At 40.0% G+C, this 20,819-nt stretch overlaps 1 protein-coding gene across 4 annotated transcripts in view; it reads right to left on the bottom strand.

Annotated features, from left to right (window-relative positions):
* LOC124141844 overlaps window positions 1–20,819 on the bottom strand; it is a 53,600-nt gene that overhangs the window by 21,704 nt on the left and 11,077 nt on the right. For all 4 annotated transcript variants that reach the window (XM_048387357.1, XM_048387354.1, XM_048387356.1 and 1 more), the window contains exons 3-19: window positions 7,342–7,431; window positions 6,999–7,069; window positions 6,519–6,689; window positions 6,250–6,390; window positions 5,712–5,825; window positions 5,271–5,522; window positions 4,757–4,892; window positions 3,856–4,060; window positions 3,603–3,749; window positions 2,952–3,300; window positions 2,446–2,752; window positions 2,090–2,216; window positions 1,689–1,925; window positions 1,360–1,569; window positions 991–1,265; window positions 745–904; window positions 292–513 (exon numbers count right to left, since the gene is read on the bottom strand). In XM_048387357.1, coding sequence (XP_048243314.1) covers window positions 292–513; window positions 745–904; window positions 991–1,265; window positions 1,360–1,569; window positions 1,689–1,925; window positions 2,090–2,216; window positions 2,446–2,752; window positions 2,952–3,300; window positions 3,603–3,749; window positions 3,856–4,060; window positions 4,757–4,892; window positions 5,271–5,522; window positions 5,712–5,825; window positions 6,250–6,390; window positions 6,519–6,689; window positions 6,999–7,069; window positions 7,342–7,431 — 3,214 coding nt within the window. The remainder of the gene's footprint in view (window positions 1–291; window positions 514–744; window positions 905–990; window positions 1,266–1,359; window positions 1,570–1,688; window positions 1,926–2,089; window positions 2,217–2,445; window positions 2,753–2,951; window positions 3,301–3,602; window positions 3,750–3,855; window positions 4,061–4,756; window positions 4,893–5,270; window positions 5,523–5,711; window positions 5,826–6,249; window positions 6,391–6,518; window positions 6,690–6,998; window positions 7,070–7,341; window positions 7,432–20,819) is intronic.

Raw genomic sequence — 20,819 nt, 5'->3', positions numbered from 1 at the left:
GGCTCGCTGACTTGGTTGATGCATGTCATCGTATCCCAATTGTGTCGATCGATGCTCATGATATCAATCACTGGATTGTCTGGTCCAGACTCGATTATTTACAGATCGCCCTCATACAGCTTGAATATTGCTGAGTGCGGCGTAAAACAACAAACCAACCATCCAACCATTTTAACATATATATTTACACTTGACGGCATAAGCTTAAAGAACATAGAAAGTATATATTCTTTATAAAACAATATTTATTCTTTATGAACAATACCATGGATGACATGTGTGTGTCCTTACTCTGATGGTTGAGGCACCAGCTTTGTTGATGGCCTTGATGGCTATATAGAACTGCTGCCCCTCACTGAGACGAGGATGGTAGCCCTGATACTGAGGATGATGATGAGTGGACGTGTAGGGCAGGATATCGGGAGCTGCTTCACCAGAAGGATCTGACATCAGCCCCAGCTCGTAGTCATAGATACCGCTCTCTGTGTCACTGCCAGTCCAGTTTACAAAGAGCTGGCAAAGAAACAAATACTGAAGTGCAATGCGATGCGGAGGAAAATATTGTTACTGCACAGATATAATGAAATACCTAACCATTTCTGCTGAATGCAAATAATGAAATACTTAAGTGAGAAGCGCAGGAAAACACTTTTACTGTATACAACAAATCAGCCTCAAGATAAATAAGTGTACCGTGTGTGCACGAACTTCATGACTGCTCACCTGATGACATAAGGTACTCACATGGTGTTCTCTGTAGACGTAGAGTGAGTTGATGAAGGTGGCGGGCAAAGCGGGGAGAGATTCACAGTCAGTGTTGTAGAGTTGCATCCCACTTCCGTTGTTGTAGCGATGTATTGGAAACAGGGAAAGCTTCCCGTCATCTACTGGCGTGGCCTTGGCACTGTGGAGATACCAACATTGAAACACATTCTCGAATATATAACAAATCACCTTGTGCCAGCCAAACAGTAAACAGTATATATGTACCTGCAGCTCTTATTTAGAGTGACTATCAGGGTACGTCTTCTGTGGGTGTCGATCAACCACACATCCCCAGCTGATGACTTGACGAGGCCCTCCACCACTCTGGAGTCTCTCACTGCCACCTCACTGACACTGGGTGGGGTTGTGTCTACGGTCACTCCGTCAGAACACACAGGGTCGGATGCTTCCAGTGCTCGGTTGTAGGCCACCACTGTCACGTGATACTTGCCGACAGAGGGCGCTGTCCAGGAGGCGGATGTGGAATAGGTTTCAGTAACCTGCATACAAAGGTTATATGAACATAATTCGAAGCATTCATTATTCCAAAAATGCGATATTTACAAGCAAGGGCAATGCTATTTCATTGTTTACCTCCAATGAAGATTTATTTAATCCAAAGTCGCTTTCTTGGAAACAGTTTGGGCTAAATCTATATTGATAGAACTTGACTCCACTCTCTGTATCAAAGAATCCGTCCCAGTGTGCATGGAATTCAAGGTTGTGCTGGTAGTCCACCTCTGGGTTCCCCGAGTGACCATCGTGAACAGTGCCAGGGTTAGGGGGACTTGCGTCTATGGTCACCTGGACAAGAACGTGAAGGAGGATGATAGGAGCTAGATGATGGACATTGTGATCAAAAGCAAATGCTATACAGTTTATACATAACTGATACGTATGAGTCATCCAAACCTTCCACTTACTTTAAACTCCATCTTTGTTGTAAGTTTGGCGTGGTTTGTTACAGTGACCTCTAGATGGTAGTCAGAGTCGTGAGACCCCTTGCTCTTGTCACTAAATATTCCTCCATGTGAGAGACTTCTGTCTACTATGGTGGGCTTCACTTGGAAGTGACGATGGTAGCAGCCTTTGGCTGGCGTGCAGTAACAGTTAGCTCCCCTGGCGGCACCAGCGTAGGTGTTCTTGCAGTCAGAAACTGACTGATTGATAAAATAATGATATCAATAATACGTTTGTAATTATCATTTTGACACCTATAGATGTGTATGTTTCAAAATTCAAGTTAGCCTGCAATGTTAAATATGAGTTAACAACTATATGCAGTACTCGGGCGACACAGCTAGATTGACACAAATTGCCTTACGCTTGTGTTCCCTTGCGCCGTGATGTGCTGCACTCCATGCACGATGTCTCGACCCCGGTATTTATCTACAATCCGCCATGACACTGCCTCCAGGCCGCTGTGCTCATCGTATGCAACCCACTCCATTCTGTAATTGTATGGACCCATTACCATGAAAACACTTCATGATTGTTCTGATATAATTGTGCAGTGCACGAGTGAGTTGGAAGCATGTTTACCATGTTGAATATTAATTTATTGATACCATAACATGCCAGATTGATGAGGGAGGGGACTTGTGTCCCCGATACTTTTATATGTAAAAAATAAGACGACATTAAACAGCGAATGCTGTAATAATAAGAAAAGAAACATGCGTCATTTCGGTGAATTCCTCTACGCTGTGAACACTAATGTTGAGTCTGTCTCCTCTGGTGAGCCACAGGTTCTCTATGACTGGAGGTGATGTGTCGATGTGGACTGTCACATTCTCTTCTTTCAAGTCCGACTTGATGTCATAGGCTCGAATCCAGAAGCGCACAGTGTCACCATCGGCAAGTGAGGGTGTTATAGTTTGTGACTGACTCAGACCTTGACTGACGAACTCCTTATTAACTGGGGGACTGGTGATGGACCATCCTCCTTTATGGTCAACTTTGTATGACGACAAGAACCGTGTTACACCTGTTGAATAAAACTGTGACTTGTTTTACCATTAAATGTAAACTGACAGAATCAGCATGAATTCATGATTGACAGTATAATAATGACATAATGCATAAGATAAACCTCTAGGGACAAATATAGGGTACCATAGCTGTGTTGGATACATTTCAATAGAACCCATCTGTTCTATATTTACAAGCTTGTAATATGAACTTACCCTGAACATTGTTGATGGCAGCCACACTTCTGACACCCTCGTTGTCATCATAGTCCGAGCCGACGCCACCACTGGAAGCCACCCCATGGAGCCACTTGTTGCTGTGATGTACTGTGTTGATGTATCTGTTGGTCCAGTCCACTGTCACTGCTGATGATGTCGTTTGCCACTCTGACGTTGCTGAAGATGCAGTCGTCACACGGAGTTGTTTATTTGACTGAGTTGTGACAATCGACGAACTATCATATATCAGTATCCGTCTGGCACTTCTGTGATTACCTGCCTTGTCATAGGCAGACAGGACAACTGAGTACACGCCCGCCGTCGTTAGTGTGTAGTTGTTTGCCGTCTGAAACATAAACATGTGAAACATATATCTGTAACTTCAACAAGTAAACACCATACAACGACGTTCAACTTTCAAGTGAACAATATCTTTGATATCATGTTGGTGTTAAGTTAATGAGTTTCGAAATCGAATTATGCAGCTGAAAAGTCATGCTACTTATCATCCCCAAGACAGGTCCTGGAAACACAGGAACACCCACACGAACACATATTCACACGCACGCGACCATATGCTTGGATTTACATTGCGAATGTAACTTATCACCCATGATTTAAACTGATCTACAACAATGAATCTCTCACCGATGAGCTGGTCAAAGTGGTAGTGTCAACCCGACGTTTATCTCTGAGTTCATCCCCAACAGCGTGGAGTTCATACACCTCCCTCACAAAGTGGTCAACACCTGCATCATCATCTACCCAGCCACTCCAGCGGAGGTTCACAGTTGGCTGAAACAATTCATTGAGTCTTTCTCGGTTGTATAAGGAACTTGGGTAGTACAATGTGATCATATACAGAATAAAGTCTCTTTTTTTGTCATAAAATTATACTTACAGACTTGATGGCATTGGGAGCAGTCAGCATGCTGCCAACACAGGCAGTAGAACCAGTACAGTGATAGGGTTCCACCAGGTCAATGGTCATAGTAAAGGTGTGGGTCTGTGTAGCACCGCTGTAGTAGTGGGTTGCCAGGGTCTTAGTCTCCTTGTTCCGGACATTAACATACCCGCCATTACTTGTTGCATAAGAGAATTCGATACTGAAATACAAAATCCCAGTTATTATATGGGTCTGTGTAGCACCGCTGTAGTGGTGGGTTGCTAGTGTGCTACTCTCCTTATTCCCGAGTTTCACATACACTCCTTTACTTGTTGCGTAAGAGATGTCAATGCTGAAATGTTTTATAACACACTGGTTTGAAAAAGCTAATGATGCTGAAAACTTAATTAAGGTCTAGCTATCCCGTGGGGATCTCGGGCAGAACGTAGGTCCAGAGCACCATTAATAACACTTATATCAGGATCAGGATCCTCATGGAAACTGTAAGGCATGTGTTGAAATAGGTGTACACAAAAGTCAAGGTAAAAATGTCTGAATGCCCATTCGATGGATCACAGTCTAAGCTGTATGTAGTCACGTACAAATGTTTTCTAATCAAATGGGGGGCACGGGTGGTCCAGTCGTCTAAGGCGCTGCGATTCGCTGTGCAGAGTTGCATCGCTTAGTCACGCAAGAAACCTATGAGTCGCCCCGATTATGTTCCTAGGTTTGTCAGCACCACACCAGTGCTCGTGGGTTTCTCCAAAATGGTAAACGTCTGAGACCTGCATCACTTCGGGCTTTCCTCCCACATTAAGCTGACACCCCGCGATATAACTGGAATAATGTTAAAAGCATCGCTAAACCCAACTCACTCACTCACTCACTGTAACAACATGTATCTCTCCCTACTCACGCGTCTCTGTGTTGGAAGGGTAGAGGTAGTACAGACGCCCCTGGTGAGGTTCCTTCACAGGTGTACAGGTCTGTGTCCGGGCTGCTTCTGCTGACTCCTCCACAGGTTACTACTTTAGTGGAGACAACACCTCCACCTAGGTACACCAACAGATGAGTCAGATGAGGGAATAATACAAGTCAGAAATGTGTGCGTTGGCACTTATCAGAGCAGGAGATAAACCCAAAAACATATCGGGAGGGGAAAGTGGGAGGACGGTGAGAGCTGGACGAAGTGAGGGGGCAGCTGAAACAGTGGTCAGTGACGTCACTTTATTCATCGGGAAAGACGTCCAATAGCAACATGTTTCTTACAGATTTTCATTACTGTTCAAATTCATAAGCAGTTACATATTTTCCATTGCATAGTCTCTATTGTAAGACAAGTACTAGTTAATCTACGAATGAACAGATGTTTTCACTCTGTAATGAATATTGGAGAGAAATGATCCTATGTTTTGTGATCTCCGACAAACCTGTCTTTAGTTTGAATGTAGCAGAAGCACTGACAATGCCCACTCTAAAGCCTTCAATGAAACGATGTCCGGCAGGAGGAACTGTTCTGTACGCGGCTGTGAACTTGTAGTACATGCTGGAAGGGGAGTTGATGTTGGACCAGCTGGTGGACTGAGATGGACCACTGTTGATGTTGGGAGGTGCCTCGGCCACGTCTCCGTTGCTGGCGGTCAGTCGCAGGAGGTTGGAGTTTATTGTCGGCTTCGCTGTAACTGTAACATACGTGTACAAATATACGAACATATATCCACGTCTATAACAGCAATTATATCATAAGCTATGTTGCTCTTAATTTACAATGTCTTTGATATTTACAGGGTCAATGCTCGGTGGCAAAACGCCAGAGACAAAATCGCGTGAAACCACATTAGTCAATCCATGAAGTGTCAGATAGATCTCACTTGTCTGGCAGTGTCTTCCTGTGAAACCACTGGAGCAGGCACAGTTGCTGGCGTACTCGTTCCTGCAGGTCCCGGGATAACACCAGGTGCTGTCACTCCGCCAGGAACATGCCTCTGCGCAAACAAATGCAGGATTTATGATAGACTTTGGCATTTTTCATATATATCTCAACAGCTTCGTGAACGTGAATGGTGGGATGTATTAAGGCAAGTCATAGAATTTACTCACTGAAACAGGATTTCTGGTAAGAGGAAAACAAATATGTCCGATATCAAGCGGCGTAAAACTACGTTTTTTCACTCACTAGTGTTAATTGGGTAGGATTGTGTTTGTTTGAAAGTCTATGCGCATTAAATGATATGAAAGTGCTCAGGTAAAAGTGTATGCAAGTTTTACAGAATGACTTTAGATGATCCCCGAGAAGATTCCTACAGGTTGCGAGTATGTTTCATTGAAACGACAAATATTAACAGTAGATCCAAAATTGCAATGCAACCTCTTAAATATGTTTCCCAACAGGTTCTCGTATTTACTCACGTATGCATGATCTCCTGTCAGAAGATGCCACATATGCCCTGTGTCCTGCCTGCTCCGACACGAACCCCTCACAGCGACTACACACCTGGTTGCTGCTGCTGGTGCACGTCTCTAGGTCGCAGTTGCTGATGGCGGTGCATACTAGAGATAGGAAGAGTATCGTTATCACGTGCGTGATGAGAATTAGACAATGGTAAAGGCGACATGCAATAATTTTATTTTGGGGAAATATGATTCATGAATTTCATGATTCATGAACACATACTTACTTCTGCATCTTTCATTGCTTGGGAAAAAGCCTTCATAACAGTTGGTACAGATCCCCGGGGAAGTACAGCTCCCCCCACTCTTGTACTGTGTCCTGCCATTGTTGTATACGATGTGCGAAGTCCTGTAGTCGATGTTGCAAGCATCGGGGTTGATCTGATTGTCACATATAGCTGCAATATGAAATTTAAAAGATTTATTGTTGCATTATTTGTCATTGAACATGAAACCAGATGTATCCTTTATGGTAATATGTGCTTATCTAGGATTTGAATAAGTGAAAGGTTGTAACTTGAGCAAATTGCATTAGTGAATTTAGTGAGTCTTAGGACAAACAATTGTAAATAACAATTGACATTTTGTGTTTAAAATACGTTCGACGATCTGTCCAAATTTAATTGCCAAGGTATACATATCATCATTTAGATAACAATTGCAGTGAGGTCAGACGTTGCTTATTCAAAATAGCATAATTCGCTTACAATGGGGGCAACTTCTGTCATCTGTTGTTTTGTACCCTGTTTTGCACTCAAATCTCTTGTCTGTCCGACGCCTGGTCGTAAAAACATGTTATCTTTAGATGAGTGTTGATGCTACTGTCAACATACATATGCACATCATATCTATACAATTAGTGTCTAAGTATTAACAGTGTTAACATCATATTGTTTAACATTCTAATTAATATTTCTGCAAAAGATTACTGTTAAAGATCATTTATCAAGGAGGCCTAGTAAGATCCGGAAGATATAAATCAAACATATATTCAACCAAAAAAAACATTATGAATAATACCAATTGTGTTTAAGTAATGTAGTTGTTTACCTGTATCTTGTGCACCGACCCCACTTCCAAAAACCACACTTCACTGTGTAACGCGATGACCTGTACGTTGTAATCGTTTCTACATTTTCACTGAAAGGAAAGTACAAAGACGATATGACATGAACACGAATAAAATGTTCCATTTATCACCGAAGAAGATGTCTACAAACATAGACGAATTTTAGTGTTTACCTATAAGGACAGCAAGTCGTAACAGCAGCGGGATCTCAATTTGTCGAATGACGTCAACAATTGTCAGCTATGACGCCGTTTCTAGTGTGACCTCACGTTACAATAAGATTCGAATGACGTCAACATTTCCGTCCGGGTGACGGAAACAATACACTGTAATCTCGTGTGACGTGATAACCCTCGGGCACATATCATTTTTATGAACCGTAATATGTTTGCCCTCGTAGGTAATATAACTTGGTATTATCTTAAAATCCTGCCTCAAACATAGATTTAATATCTTTATGGTGAAATACCCACTTATACAATAAGGAGTGAGTATGGTTATACGCCGTTTTTCGCAATATTCCAGCAATATCACGGCGGGGGACACCAGAAATGGGCTTCACACATTGTGCCCATGTCGGGAATCGAAGCCGAGTCTTCGGCGTGACGAGCGAACGCTTAAACCACTAGGCTACCCGACCGCCCCTACCTATACAAGAGCAATCTAGTAAATGGTTTGACTCGTCATAAGACCAAGGTTCCTCAAGATCTCCAAAGTAAAAAATGTCCTGATAATGAATCCAAGTGAACCCGGACTTTTCTTTACACCTTTTGGTTAGTCGTTGGTTTCGTTGATTTTTGTTATTGTTTGGTTATTGCCGCACTCAACAATAGTCCAGTCTAGACCAGATCATCCTGTGACTAGCATTATGCGCATGGATGTACGCAATTTGAATACGATGACATTCATCAACGAAGGCAGCAAGAACGACACACCAGATCCCGTTAGTCGACAAGCAGGCGTTGCTGAAGACTAATTCTGAACGGGATTTTCACGGGGTTCTATAGTGAGTGAGTGAGTGAGTATGGTTTTACGCTGCTTTTAGCAATGTTCCAGCAATATCACGGCGGGGGACACCAGAAATGGGCTTCAAACATTGTACCTATGTCGGAGATCGAACCCGGGTTTTCGGCGTGACGAGCTAACGCTTTAACCACTAGGCTACCCGACCGCCCTCACGGGTGTCTATACGAAATGCATATATATTCATGTTCGTTAACCAAATCTATACTTTAGATGTCGCAAATATGATGGACAACGCCTTCACCAATATGAATTAATTATTTCGTGACTTCGAACAAATAGTTATTTTTTGTCAGTGATTGAATAATTACGTCAACATGGTTTTCTGCAACAGTGTGACGAGTAAAATTATGTTGTCAGCATGTTCATCAACACAATTACTAACTATATACTTTGAAATCTTGTCAAATACAGAAGTGTCTTCCTACTATCTGAATCATTATAAAGGTACTTTCATTGAAGTTACATGTGCACATATTTGTTTTAAATGTTCACAAACAGGTAAGTGAAAATGCATTGCAAGTAATTAATGTTCTTTTCCTAAAGTTGTATTATCAGGTTACAGTTTTTCGAAGCAATGTCGACTGGTAGTCACTTTTATGGACTGGTATGGCTAGTTGCTGCCGCAAACGTACCTTTCACTTCCGATGCATACTTCTGTATATAATATATAATCTTTGCTTGTAAACATATTTAACACAGGTTATGCCTTTATGAGACAACACAAATATGGTGAGTGTTATGTAATATACGTCAATCTAGGTTTTCCAACAGGCATACGATTGAGAACAAAACAAACATTAAAGTATCTAATAGAATTAGCATAAATAAGGGCATGAAATCCAGGTCTAATCCAACAATGCCCAACTCTTTTAAATATACTTCAATGGCATAACAATATATTTCGACCGACCCGATGCTACGTGTTATGAGAAAATATAAACAATGTTCATTTTCTGTAAATTCATTTTTCAGTTTTGATTCATTCTGGTAACAGGACAGACATTTTTTGTGTACAAGTGTTTCTTACCAGAGACAGATATAAGTAAAAGTGTGAATCTTCAAAAATCATTTTATTCCATTGGTTAGAAAGGTAAAGTACAATATGTAAAAGAATGTTCATATTTTTTTTCTTTAGCAACATGAAACAATAATTGTGAACAATCCAAATATAATATAATGAATGTGTGGCCTGCGTACTGTCTGTTGTCGTTCTCATACGTTGTAGTGATGACATGAACATACATGAACACTTTCTCAAACATGTGTGACGAGTTGGGACTTAACATATTTCTTTCGTATCTTTGTCACCTGTCGCGATTCCCAAATTGAAACATTATGTTAACCAATAATTCTGTACGTAAAGGAACGTAGTGTGCAACCAACAAACAACCAACAAATGGTATACAATTAACAATGGTATTACAAATAACCACGAATTACTGCACAACAATGACAATGGCAGTAAACAATAGAATGGTCGAACAATGTTCAGTGACAATATATAATATGATGGCAGTGGTCAGTGTCAAATACAAAAATAGACCAGAAACAAGACTGATGATCTCAACGCTGAAGAATACAGGGATCAATTGCAATTTCTCCATCCAGTTGCTTTGGAATATGGATACACCGAAAGGTTACATATATATCAACATACACCACTGCCGGGAACTGATGTAATAAACTGACGTCCAAAAGAAACTTTACCAACTGAAAATATAAATTTCAGACAAAGTATAAAAAAGTTTTCGATGAAGTCTATCTAAAACACATAACCTAGATACAACAATAGTGTATGCAGACAATATTAATCGTCTGTTACATGTTTGCGAAATAACACGACTCACAGTAGAACAACGTGAACGAGCCTTGGGTATGGTACAGATGGTAGCCACCCACGCCCATATTGCACGAACCTTCGGTTGCTCCCGTGTTGCCGTTACCAACTTGATGCAACGTTACAGACAGACAGGGCGGACCGCTGACAGGCCACGAACAGGCAGACCAAGGTTGACCACGCCCAATGATGTCCGGTACTTGCGTACCTTGCACCTCCGAAATCGCTTCCTGGCAGTGACGTCATCGGCGACAAATGCCTCAGGCCACAGGGTTAGTCGACAGACAGTGGCCAGGAGACTCAGGGCTCATGGAATCAGGGCTTTTAGACCATACAAAGGACAGCTATTGACAGCGCAACATCGTCGTCTGCGATTGAGATGGGCCCGGACTGTACGACGTTGGCAACGACGTGACTGGCAGAGGGTTGTCTTCACTGACGAAAGTCGATTCTGTATGTTTAGGGCTGATGAAAGACAACGTGTGTACCGCCGAAGAGGTGAACGAACGGCGGCGTGTTGCGTGCAGGAGGTCGTACCATATGGTGGAGGGAGTGTCATAGTGTGGGGAGGGATCTGTGGGCAGGTAAGGACACCGCTGGTCATCGTTGACGGAAACTTGACAGCTCAGCGTTACATGGATAGCATTCTTCGTCCAGTCGTCCTACCATTTCTCAAACAGCAGCCACGTGCTGTCATTTATCAGTATGACAACGCTAGGGCCCATGCAGCCAGAATTGTCACTAACTTCCTCGCAGCCAACAACATCAACGTCCTGCCGTGGCCTGCACGCTCACCCGACATGTCCCCAATAGAACACCTCTGGGACTTGATGGATCGTCGTGTTCGACAACGACCACACTCTCCAGCCAACCGGCAAGAACTGATCTTGGCCCTCCAAGAAGAATGGCGTCAAATCCCACGTGACCTCATCAGACGACTGACTTTTTCTGTGCGTAGAAGAGTTTTTGCGTGTATTGAGGCATTTGGTGGTCACACACGCTACTAATGACTTGTTATTGAACGTGAGCGATTGTTTATGAAAGCTCGAGTTTTGTACCACACCAAACTTTGGGGGGCTCTGACGTCATTCACGGTCGCAGTATGATTGTCAGTTTCAGTGTTGATTATGTTGATATATTGATCTCAATACACTTTACTTCATGCATGTATGTTTTGTTTTTGAGCAAGAGTGATTTCAGACTCAGTTTCTTTTGGACGTCAGTTTAGCAAGTGCGTTTGGACGATGACTGACGCAAAATTAATATCGGGCGTGAAGATCAATATCTGGTGTGTCATACATGCACGACGCCTTGATGTCATACTTTTTATTTACATGTGTATAGTTGCTCTTAGTATTGCTGGCCATTCCTCCTGAAGAGCTGGGCCACGTTGGCGGGTGCTGGGTTTTTGGCATACCCTCTCCGCACGAGAACATCCAAACTATGCACAAAGGTTAGGGGACTTAGCGGACCAATGTCCATATGCCTTTGGAGATACGACCTAGGCACTATGTGGTCTGGCATTGTCACCTTGCAGTTCAAAATGTCTGCCTAAATTTCCAGCGAATGGAACAACGACATTCCGCAAAATGTAAACATATCGTTGGCCAGTCGAATTCACAATAACCAAATCAGTTCGCCTGTCATGTGTGATACCGTCCTCAACCTTGATATTACCGCCCCCATACCGATCATGGTCAAGAGTCACCGCTACGTCGCCAACGACGTTTTCTGCCATTTGTGTATCGGAGGAAAAACCTTATTTGTCTGTAAGCATGGTGCACAACCTATCCTTGGTGTTGCCTAGCCCATCCCGATATTTGCCGCCAATGGTAAACTTACCCTTCACAGGACGTCTTGCATTCGGGCGGGCTACATAGAGCCGTGTTTAAACGGTAGATGTCGCCTTCGTGTTATAATATATTGTAGAGAAGTGTCAATTGATAACAGGGGGAGATTTGAAACTATTGCGTAGTGCAATTAATGTAATGAGAAGATATTGGACAGGTGTCGTTTTTTAGGCCTGCCACGTCCAGGTTTCATTGTAACCCCACCCATTTGACGGTACTTTGCCCACAGTTGAGACATTACTCTTTTTGATTGCCAAACATTCTGGGCAACTTGCGATAATCACGTCCCCTCATTCATCGTACTCACAATTCGCCATTTTGTCTTCTCATTGAGATACTGTCTCAGAGGATTAGCTTAACTGCATTAGCGATGTTGGGTTCCTCTAAAGGCGCACACACTAAAACTAGGCTTCTGTGTGCACGTGCGTCACATGCTGTTCATGCATGATGTAAAGGTTTAGTGTGGTTTGATGTTCAGATGCAACGATACGGTAAATGTACACCTCAACGATAGTTTCATTCAAATCATCAGTTCCCATATTTTTGTCAGTAGTGTATATATCAATTAGATAATAGCATATGAATCACAGTCGTTTACTACTTTGCCATTTCTACCGACACCGATTTACAAGGTTTGAGAGGCACAACTGACTACCGTAAAAAAGCACTGATTTACAAACCTGTTTCCACAATAACAAAACCATAACATTCACATTTTCAGAATTGGCTAGTATACTGACCCACTTTCCACAAGACCTTTTGTTGTGTTGATGAGCATCAGGGAGATCACAATCATTACTGTAAATCCTGGCATTTCGTATATAGAACCCAGGACAAATAGGACATATACCGGTGAACTCCACCGTGCAACTGTGTGTAGCTTACCAACGTATCCGGAGAAGTTGAGCAGCTATCCAATAAGATCAAAGATAGCCCATGTGATTTCTTATTTAAAGAATCATAGAGGCGTAGGCGTACGTGTCTGTCCGCGAGTGTTGTATTTAAAATATGAATTTGTTTACAATAGTTACGACTACCCTTTTCAAACGTCCTAGGCGTTCGGGCATTCTTATAACACATGTGTAACCTATGTTTACCTTTCTAATGGTAAACAATCATTTGATCTTTAGCGCCGCCTCCTTTTCAGCGCTTGTTGCGATCTTTTATCCATGTCATGTATTTTAAATACATGTACAATCTAAGTACATTCAGTTTGAATTGTGTTGGATTAATAATTGTCACCGTGTCTCGAATCAGCTCGAGTCATGGTCTTGTCACCTCTCCGTCCTCCTAGCTTTATTTCCGACACCTCTCGGCAAAGTCCGGCCGTCGTCGTTGAACAGTGTCAATGCATTGCAAATCAGAGATTTAGTGGCCCGACTCTTTCATTCTCTTTTGATTCAATGGCAATCTCATACCATGCATTCACTTGATGTGTGTTATCTCCTATATGTTCGCTGCCTTATTCTTGTATTAGAAATGTTTATGTAACTATGATTTTCAAACTTTAGGGGACATTTTTGAACGCTCAGATATTTCTCTAGTATTTATGGTCATTTTTTCCTTCTCAATAAATATACATAGCTTGTTGTATATTTTTAATAATGCCGTTGGATAGCTTATGTTCATCGCTTTAATTTGATAGTTACATCTTCAGTATGGATATAACAGTTAGCTTGCTATTCATGTGGAAACGCCTCAGACTATCGTCCAGGAGAGATTTTCCACTCTGAGGACCGCGCAGTATGTATGTATTTTTGTAAGATCTTGTGTCCCGTTAGGCCGTAATTATAATTACTCTGGTTGTATTGAGCTAAGCGTAGTAGCTAGGATTTGTAATACTAATTTTTTTGCTAGAAATCCGTGGATAACCAACCTTCCCGTGATTGTCTTGCTTTTGGGACATTTAAGTATTTTCTTGTACAGTCAAAGTAACTGAATCTTCAGTTTATAAGACTAGTTTGATATTCAGACGTACTCGTCTATTTTATAGTCTAAGTGACTTATTTTAGGGATATGCCCTTTGTGCTTATTTCCCGTTATTTTACCCAACCGAGGTCATTCACTCATTTGAGTGTTGAGTTGATTAACTCAGGTGTTACAGAGTTCGCTCATACCTCAGGCTCGGTTTCGATTCCCAAAATGGGTACAGTGTGTGATGCCCATTTCTTACACACCCGTGGGTTACAAACCCTTTTGAGATAACTGGTATCAAACATATGTATGAGATCGAATTCCAGGCCCGTGATTTGCTACTCCATGGTGATTACCTGAGGTCAGATGATGACGGACTACTTTCCTGAGTGTAAGTCATTCATAAGTTGCTCGTGCTTCAGTCAAATGTTCACTTACGTCTGTATTGAACCACAGGACCGTTTAATTAATAATAAAAATAAATAAACTCGTCCTCGTCTGCGAGTTTGCTTGTTATTATTATCAGTTACATTATCTGTTGTAATGTTAACGTTGTCGTTTTTCAGAGTGTAAACCCCCTGGATGCCACAGCGACACATACATGTATGTCCCTACTCTCCAACCCTCACTTCGAAGTCAAATAAAATTCAAAATCCATCACGCACACTAATACACTTCTCAGTTTTGAATTCCCCCTTCTGTCATTTTAGGCGAAGCAAAATTATTGAAAGTGACTTTTGAAAATTAGGTACATTGTAAATCTCTCCAAATCACAATTCACTGCGTTTTTTTATCACTAATGATAATTCTGAAACGTCGCTGATAAGCCTTGAATCGTTTAGAATGTTTTGGAAAATACGCATTCACAAACGCCGAAGTATACGTTCCGCCATATTGGATTGTGTTTACAAATTGACGGTTATGAGACGCCTATTCGATCAGGTATATTTCAAACTATGCTGCTTTGCACGCATCTCTGAATTCCTCATACATTTTAGAAACAAATGACAAATGGTCTTTGTCACCAATGCAAATTATCTAGATGAAATCATGCGAAATAAATTAGGTATGGAAACGAAAACTGTGCTCGAAAAACTACTTGCTGAAATGTAAACAAAGCAAAATTCAAATTTTACACGGTGTAGCATTTTTAGAGGTACTTTCGTCTTATTGTTGCATACATTGGCTCAAGCACGCGTTTGAGAATATTCATGGGAAGAGTATCGTTGCACTAAGTATGGAATTAAACTTATATACATTACAATGATGTGGTCAATTCAACAGAAGCCGTAAATGTTTTCGTCCTTTGCGACGCCATGATGACGACGGTAGTTATCGGCATTTCTGACTTATTCTCTTTGTTACATTGGAAAACATTGTAAACAAATAGCAGTTCGCAGATTGTCAGAATGTTTTTGATTACTTACATGACACATTTATGTATAAACGATCCCTCAATCAACTAAAATACTCCTCTGGAAATCCCGCGTACTGTTGTCAGTGAACACGCTATTTTGTAAAAGTCAGTCACTGGTAGTGATGTCATACGGAAGTAAACATTGTTGTACATATTTGGTAACTAACATAAAGTTAGTTTATGGGTTTATTATTGATCTGCGTGAACAATCTTTATTTACGTTATATATTGATATTGAGTTTGACAAACTTATTCAAAAAAAAATAACATATGGTTTCTCACCTATTATAGGAACTACCTGCATATATAATTTCAACTGGAAATTTTACCACAGCTAAGTACAGCGTTTGTGATGTTCAATACGTGTTGATAATATCAGGATTTTGTTGTAGCATACATAACCAGTAGAGCCTATATTCAACGTGTATCTTGCAATCATGTGTAACACTGCAGTGTTGTTATATATTCCGCCAAATGCTCTGATACAGAACCCAAGTGAACCCGGAATATTCTTTTCACCTTCTGGTTATTCGTTGGTATTTGTTGCTGATCGCCGCACTCAGTAATAATCCAATCCGTTAAAAACTAGTCTGTACATGTCAATCCAGTGGTTCGCATCATGAGCATAGAATTACGCAATTGGGATAAGATGATATGCATAAACGAGACTTACCACTCGACCCATTTAGTCCCCCTTTACGACAAGCAGGAGTTGCTGAAGACCAGTCCTTTCAAGGAATTTCAAGGGGTTCTATACATGTAGACTTATGCTGCACAGATGGTGCATCGATGGTGCATAGATGATGCAGATCGTCTTCACTATTATGACTTAACTATAGCACGTAAGTAATTTGTCAAACGTACAAGTGGCAATTTGTTGTGAGCGATTGAGTCAAAATTTACGTGAGCATAATTTCATCTATTGATTGACAAGTGAATTATTTTGTCCGCTTTTTGAGCTACCCATTTATTTTACTTTACATTGTGTATTTTGTACTATCACATGTTCTTGACTGTTATCAAATACTGAACTGTCACCTGAATAGATTATCATTAATAAGTTTGCATCAACAGACGTGGAAGCTGATACTAGACTCGAGTAACATAATAAAATACAGCCAAATCTCCTACAAATACTCATTGCTAGACTGATTCGGAATAAATACATGTTTGACCAATCGAGGGGACACGATCCATTATTGATCAAACCATCTCAAACGTTTAATTTCTTACTGCACAGCCCTGTCTGCTTTCCTGGTAGATTTAATCTTTACAATACCCCGCCAGCATGTTCTGTTGATTATCATGTTCCATCTCATCATTTCTCTGTCTTCAACGAGGGGCGCAGCTTCCTAATTCCACGGATGGCAGAACTTTGTTTTGGAGGGGAGTTATGAATATGATGTTAAAACCTAATGCCAAACCTTTGTGCACTGTCTAAAAAGAATCGATTTGTGAATCCCTAAATATTTAGCTTCACTAAGGACAGTAAGTCAAATTAGATGGTTTATGGGGAATTTGGAAGGCAATCCTTTCGTAATTCCTGAATTGAAGTTCAAGAACTATATGTTTCTGAAAGAGACTTGACAGTGATTAACGCTTTAAGTATCCTTAATTCATTAAAATGACTGTAGAACCACCACCAGTTTCAGGCATGGGGGCCCCAGTCATTTAGATGTTTAATGCCTACGTTGTGCAGAACTTATATTAGCCTGCCAGGAAGCTGTTATCTTTGGTTCTTAATTCCAGATCGATGATTTTGTTTCCAGGTTTGTCAGCTTAATATCCACGCTCGTTGTTTTAACCGAAGTTGTACATAACGAACAATTGTATCACTGTAGGCTTTCCTCCCACATAGTTATATTACCATCAAAACTATTTGAAATAGCCTTACACTCACTCACTTACTTACTCGTCCAGTTTGGCTATTTCAATAAAAATGAATAAATAGACAATTGAATCATTCCACCCCCACCCCATTACCCACATCTCCCCACCAGATAACAACCCCACCACCAAACCTGTCATAACAGAGTACAGTTCATTACTCATTGAACATATAAGTCCGCTAACTACCAAAGTGCTATTTCACCATGTCAGATGAATGTAGCATTAATGCGCCGGCCTGATCGGACAGGTGATCCGAACAGCTCATGGAACCGATACACGAGGCAGGACCATAGTCCAGTATTAAACACCGAATCAACTACATCCTGTTATGAAGGTTCTGCTACAAGTTCTAGTGGTAGGTCATAATGTTGAAAATTGTCAGTTGTGTAGGGATGAATCTATTGATTTTTTATCAAGCAGGAGAAGAGGAGGCAATTACTTCAATTAAGAAGTTAAAAGCTGATAAAGTCCCAGGTATAGATGGTATTCCAGCTGAGTTTCTAAAGAATGCCAAAATATTGGTATCAGATTTTGTTTTATTATTCAATGTAGTCTTAGATAGTGGAGTTTTCCCCGAAACTTGGAATATTGGTGCAATTATTCCCTTGTATAAGAAGGGGAGCCGTCGAGACCCAAGCAACATTAGAGGTATTTCGTTGTAAGTTGTTATAGGGACAGCTTTTACAAATATTGTTGAATCAAGAATTAGGAAATGGGTAGAATTATTTGATAAAGTTGATGAATCACAGGTCGGTTTTAGAAAGGGATATGCAACTGTGGATAATATGTTTGTTTTTCAGTCACTATGGCAAAAGTACCTTAGTAAAGCAAATCACAGATTTTATGCAGTTTTCATTGATTTCAAAAAGGCATTTGATTTAGTTGATAGAGAAAAGTTATTATATAGGTTAGTATTAAAATGGATTTCATGGTAAAATTATATAATGTTCTACAAAGTATGTATAGCAGTGTAATGGCATGTGTTAAAGTCGGTAGTAAGTATACTGAAACATTTTGTATTACATCTGGTGTTCGACAAGGGTGCATGATAAGTCCCATATTGTTTATACTTTTTATAAACCAGTTGATTGATGATATAAAGGAAGATTCAGACAGGGGAATATTTGTAAATCAGCATATTGAAGACATTTTGCTGCTTTTATTTGCAGATGATGTGGTGTTGGTAGCGGATTCAGTTATTAATCTTCAAAAGCGGCTAAATAGTTCACTAAGAAATGGAGGTTGGAAGTTAATTTAGGTAAGTCAAATGCTGTTGTGTTTAGAAATGGAGGCACTCTCAGAGCTTGTGAAAAATGGTTCTATAAAGGAATTCAGTTATTGGCTGTTACATATTATAATTATTTAGGAATTGTTTTCTCTTCTCGTTTAGTTTGGTCAAAGGCATGTGAAACATTGGCTAGAAAAGCTGATTTTTCTGTCATTCGAGTATTTTATAAGTTTCCAAAGATTTCATTTTCTGTTGCATGTAGAATTGTCGATACTAAAATATTACCGATTTTTAAATATGGTTCCGAGATTTGGGGATTCAAATATAACGATAAAATAGAAAAGGTTCAAAGTTGTATTTTTAAAAATGCATAGGTTTATCTAAATATTCTTCCAGAAATGCGGTTCTCGGAGACTGTGGAAGAAATTATATATATGTTGAGTGTTTCACAAAAGTTATTAAATATTGGTGTAAACGTTTAACCTTAGATTGTGGTAGATATCCCAGGGCTTGTTATGCCATGTTGAAATCACATGATGAGTTAGGAAGAGTAAACTGGGTCAGTCACGTTTAGGGACTTTTGTTCAATACAGGTTTTTCATATGTTTGGATTATGCAATCGTATGGGGTCGTGGATGCATTTCTGCAGCAGTTCAAACAACGGTGTAAGGATATTGGAATTCAAAATTGGCATAGTAAAGTAGAAAATTATCTTTTTTTTAGAAAATTATTCTAGTTTTAAGACACTGTTAACTCCCAAATCCTATATTCTACATTTAGAACACAAGGGTTTGATTAGAATTTTGTGTAAATTTAGATGCTCTTCTTACCACTTGAATATTTAAAAATTACGATCCTCAAATGATTTTATTTCCTCAAATGTATCAGAAAGTTTATGTGAAAAATGTGATTTTGCAGTTAAAGAAGATGAGTATAATATTTTAATGGTATGCCTGGCATACAGAAATAGTCGCCAACAATTTATTCCATCATAGTTTCATAAATTTCCTTCAGAGGATAAGTTTAAATTGTTAATGGCAATTAGTGATGTACATGTACAAAAAAAGAATTGCTCTGTTCCTTAAGAGAAATTTAATTTCTTTATAGTTTGAAACTGAACAAACAAATCTTTGCATGACATTTTGTTCCACGCATGCATGCATGTTGTAATGGATGAAATTTCACATTTGTTCTATAAAATATGAATGGATCCTTTGTACTGTAGGCCATGAGGCCTATTAGACAGAAATTAAGAAACACTGTTACAAGTTCTGGTAAAAGCTCTTCCATAGATGGACAGAACAAATAATTTGTGGCAGCAATATTTTCAGTCGATCACATTTATTTGAGCTGATAACTAATGAAAAGAATAATTGATATTGAGACCGGGACGCTTACAAGAGGTGCTTATAATTAAATGGAGGTTCTTTTTATTTTCCTGCGCCTGTGTACATTCTATCTTTGCGATAAATGATTGGTTTACTGAATGTACACACATGAAAAAGTGATTAATCCATTTGCGATTAAAATGGCTGATCTGATTAATTGGCTTTAAACCAGTGACTAATACATTCAATTTTGAAGGAATCGTGAATTGATTATATGAGTGACATCACTTATTCACTCACTCACCCACTCACACATGCCGCTTATGAAACTATTTAACACGCGTTATGGCTTTATAAGACGATACAAACACGGGGAGTTTTATTAAATATTTGTCGATAGTCTCAGTTTACTAAACAGGCAGATGATTGTAAACAAAAGAACTTTAAATTTTCAAATACATTGACATTCTAATGTACAAAAGCCCAACTCTTTTCAAGCATATTTCAATGGCACTAAAGTTTGTGTTTTTCTATTTTGGAAACGCTAAAAGCAATTCTTAACAAGCCCAACATAATAAAATGCGTGGCCTGTGTATCGTGTGTTGTGATCATTCATTGTATTGAAAATCTGCACGTGCACACGTTTAGACAGGTACTCAAATACAGAGTTTGTTATTAAATATTAGATAGTCTCGGTTTACTAAGCAGGCATGGAATTTTTACATTTGCTATTGGCATTGGAATATGTTTGAAAAGAGTTGGGCTTTGTGGTAAATTGGTATTATATGCCGTAATTTCAATTCTAAATTTACACAAAGCCCAACTCTTTTCAAACATATTCCAATGGCAATTAATTCTATTTCGATCGTACCGCTACTACGTGGTGTACATGTGGTGAGTGAGTGAGTGAGTGAGTTAATATTTAACGTCACATCGGCAGTATGTCAGCCATATCGTGACGAGAACTTA

The sequence above is a fragment of the Haliotis rufescens genome, unplaced genomic scaffold (genome assembly GCF_023055435.1).
Source record: "Haliotis rufescens isolate VD_foot unplaced genomic scaffold, xgHalRufe1.0.p SCAF_7, whole genome shotgun sequence".
Lineage (NCBI taxonomy): Eukaryota > Metazoa > Mollusca > Gastropoda > Lepetellida > Haliotidae > Haliotis > Haliotis rufescens.
Note: the sequence above shows the minus strand (reverse complement) of the source record. Positions and strands in the feature narration are given on the sequence as shown.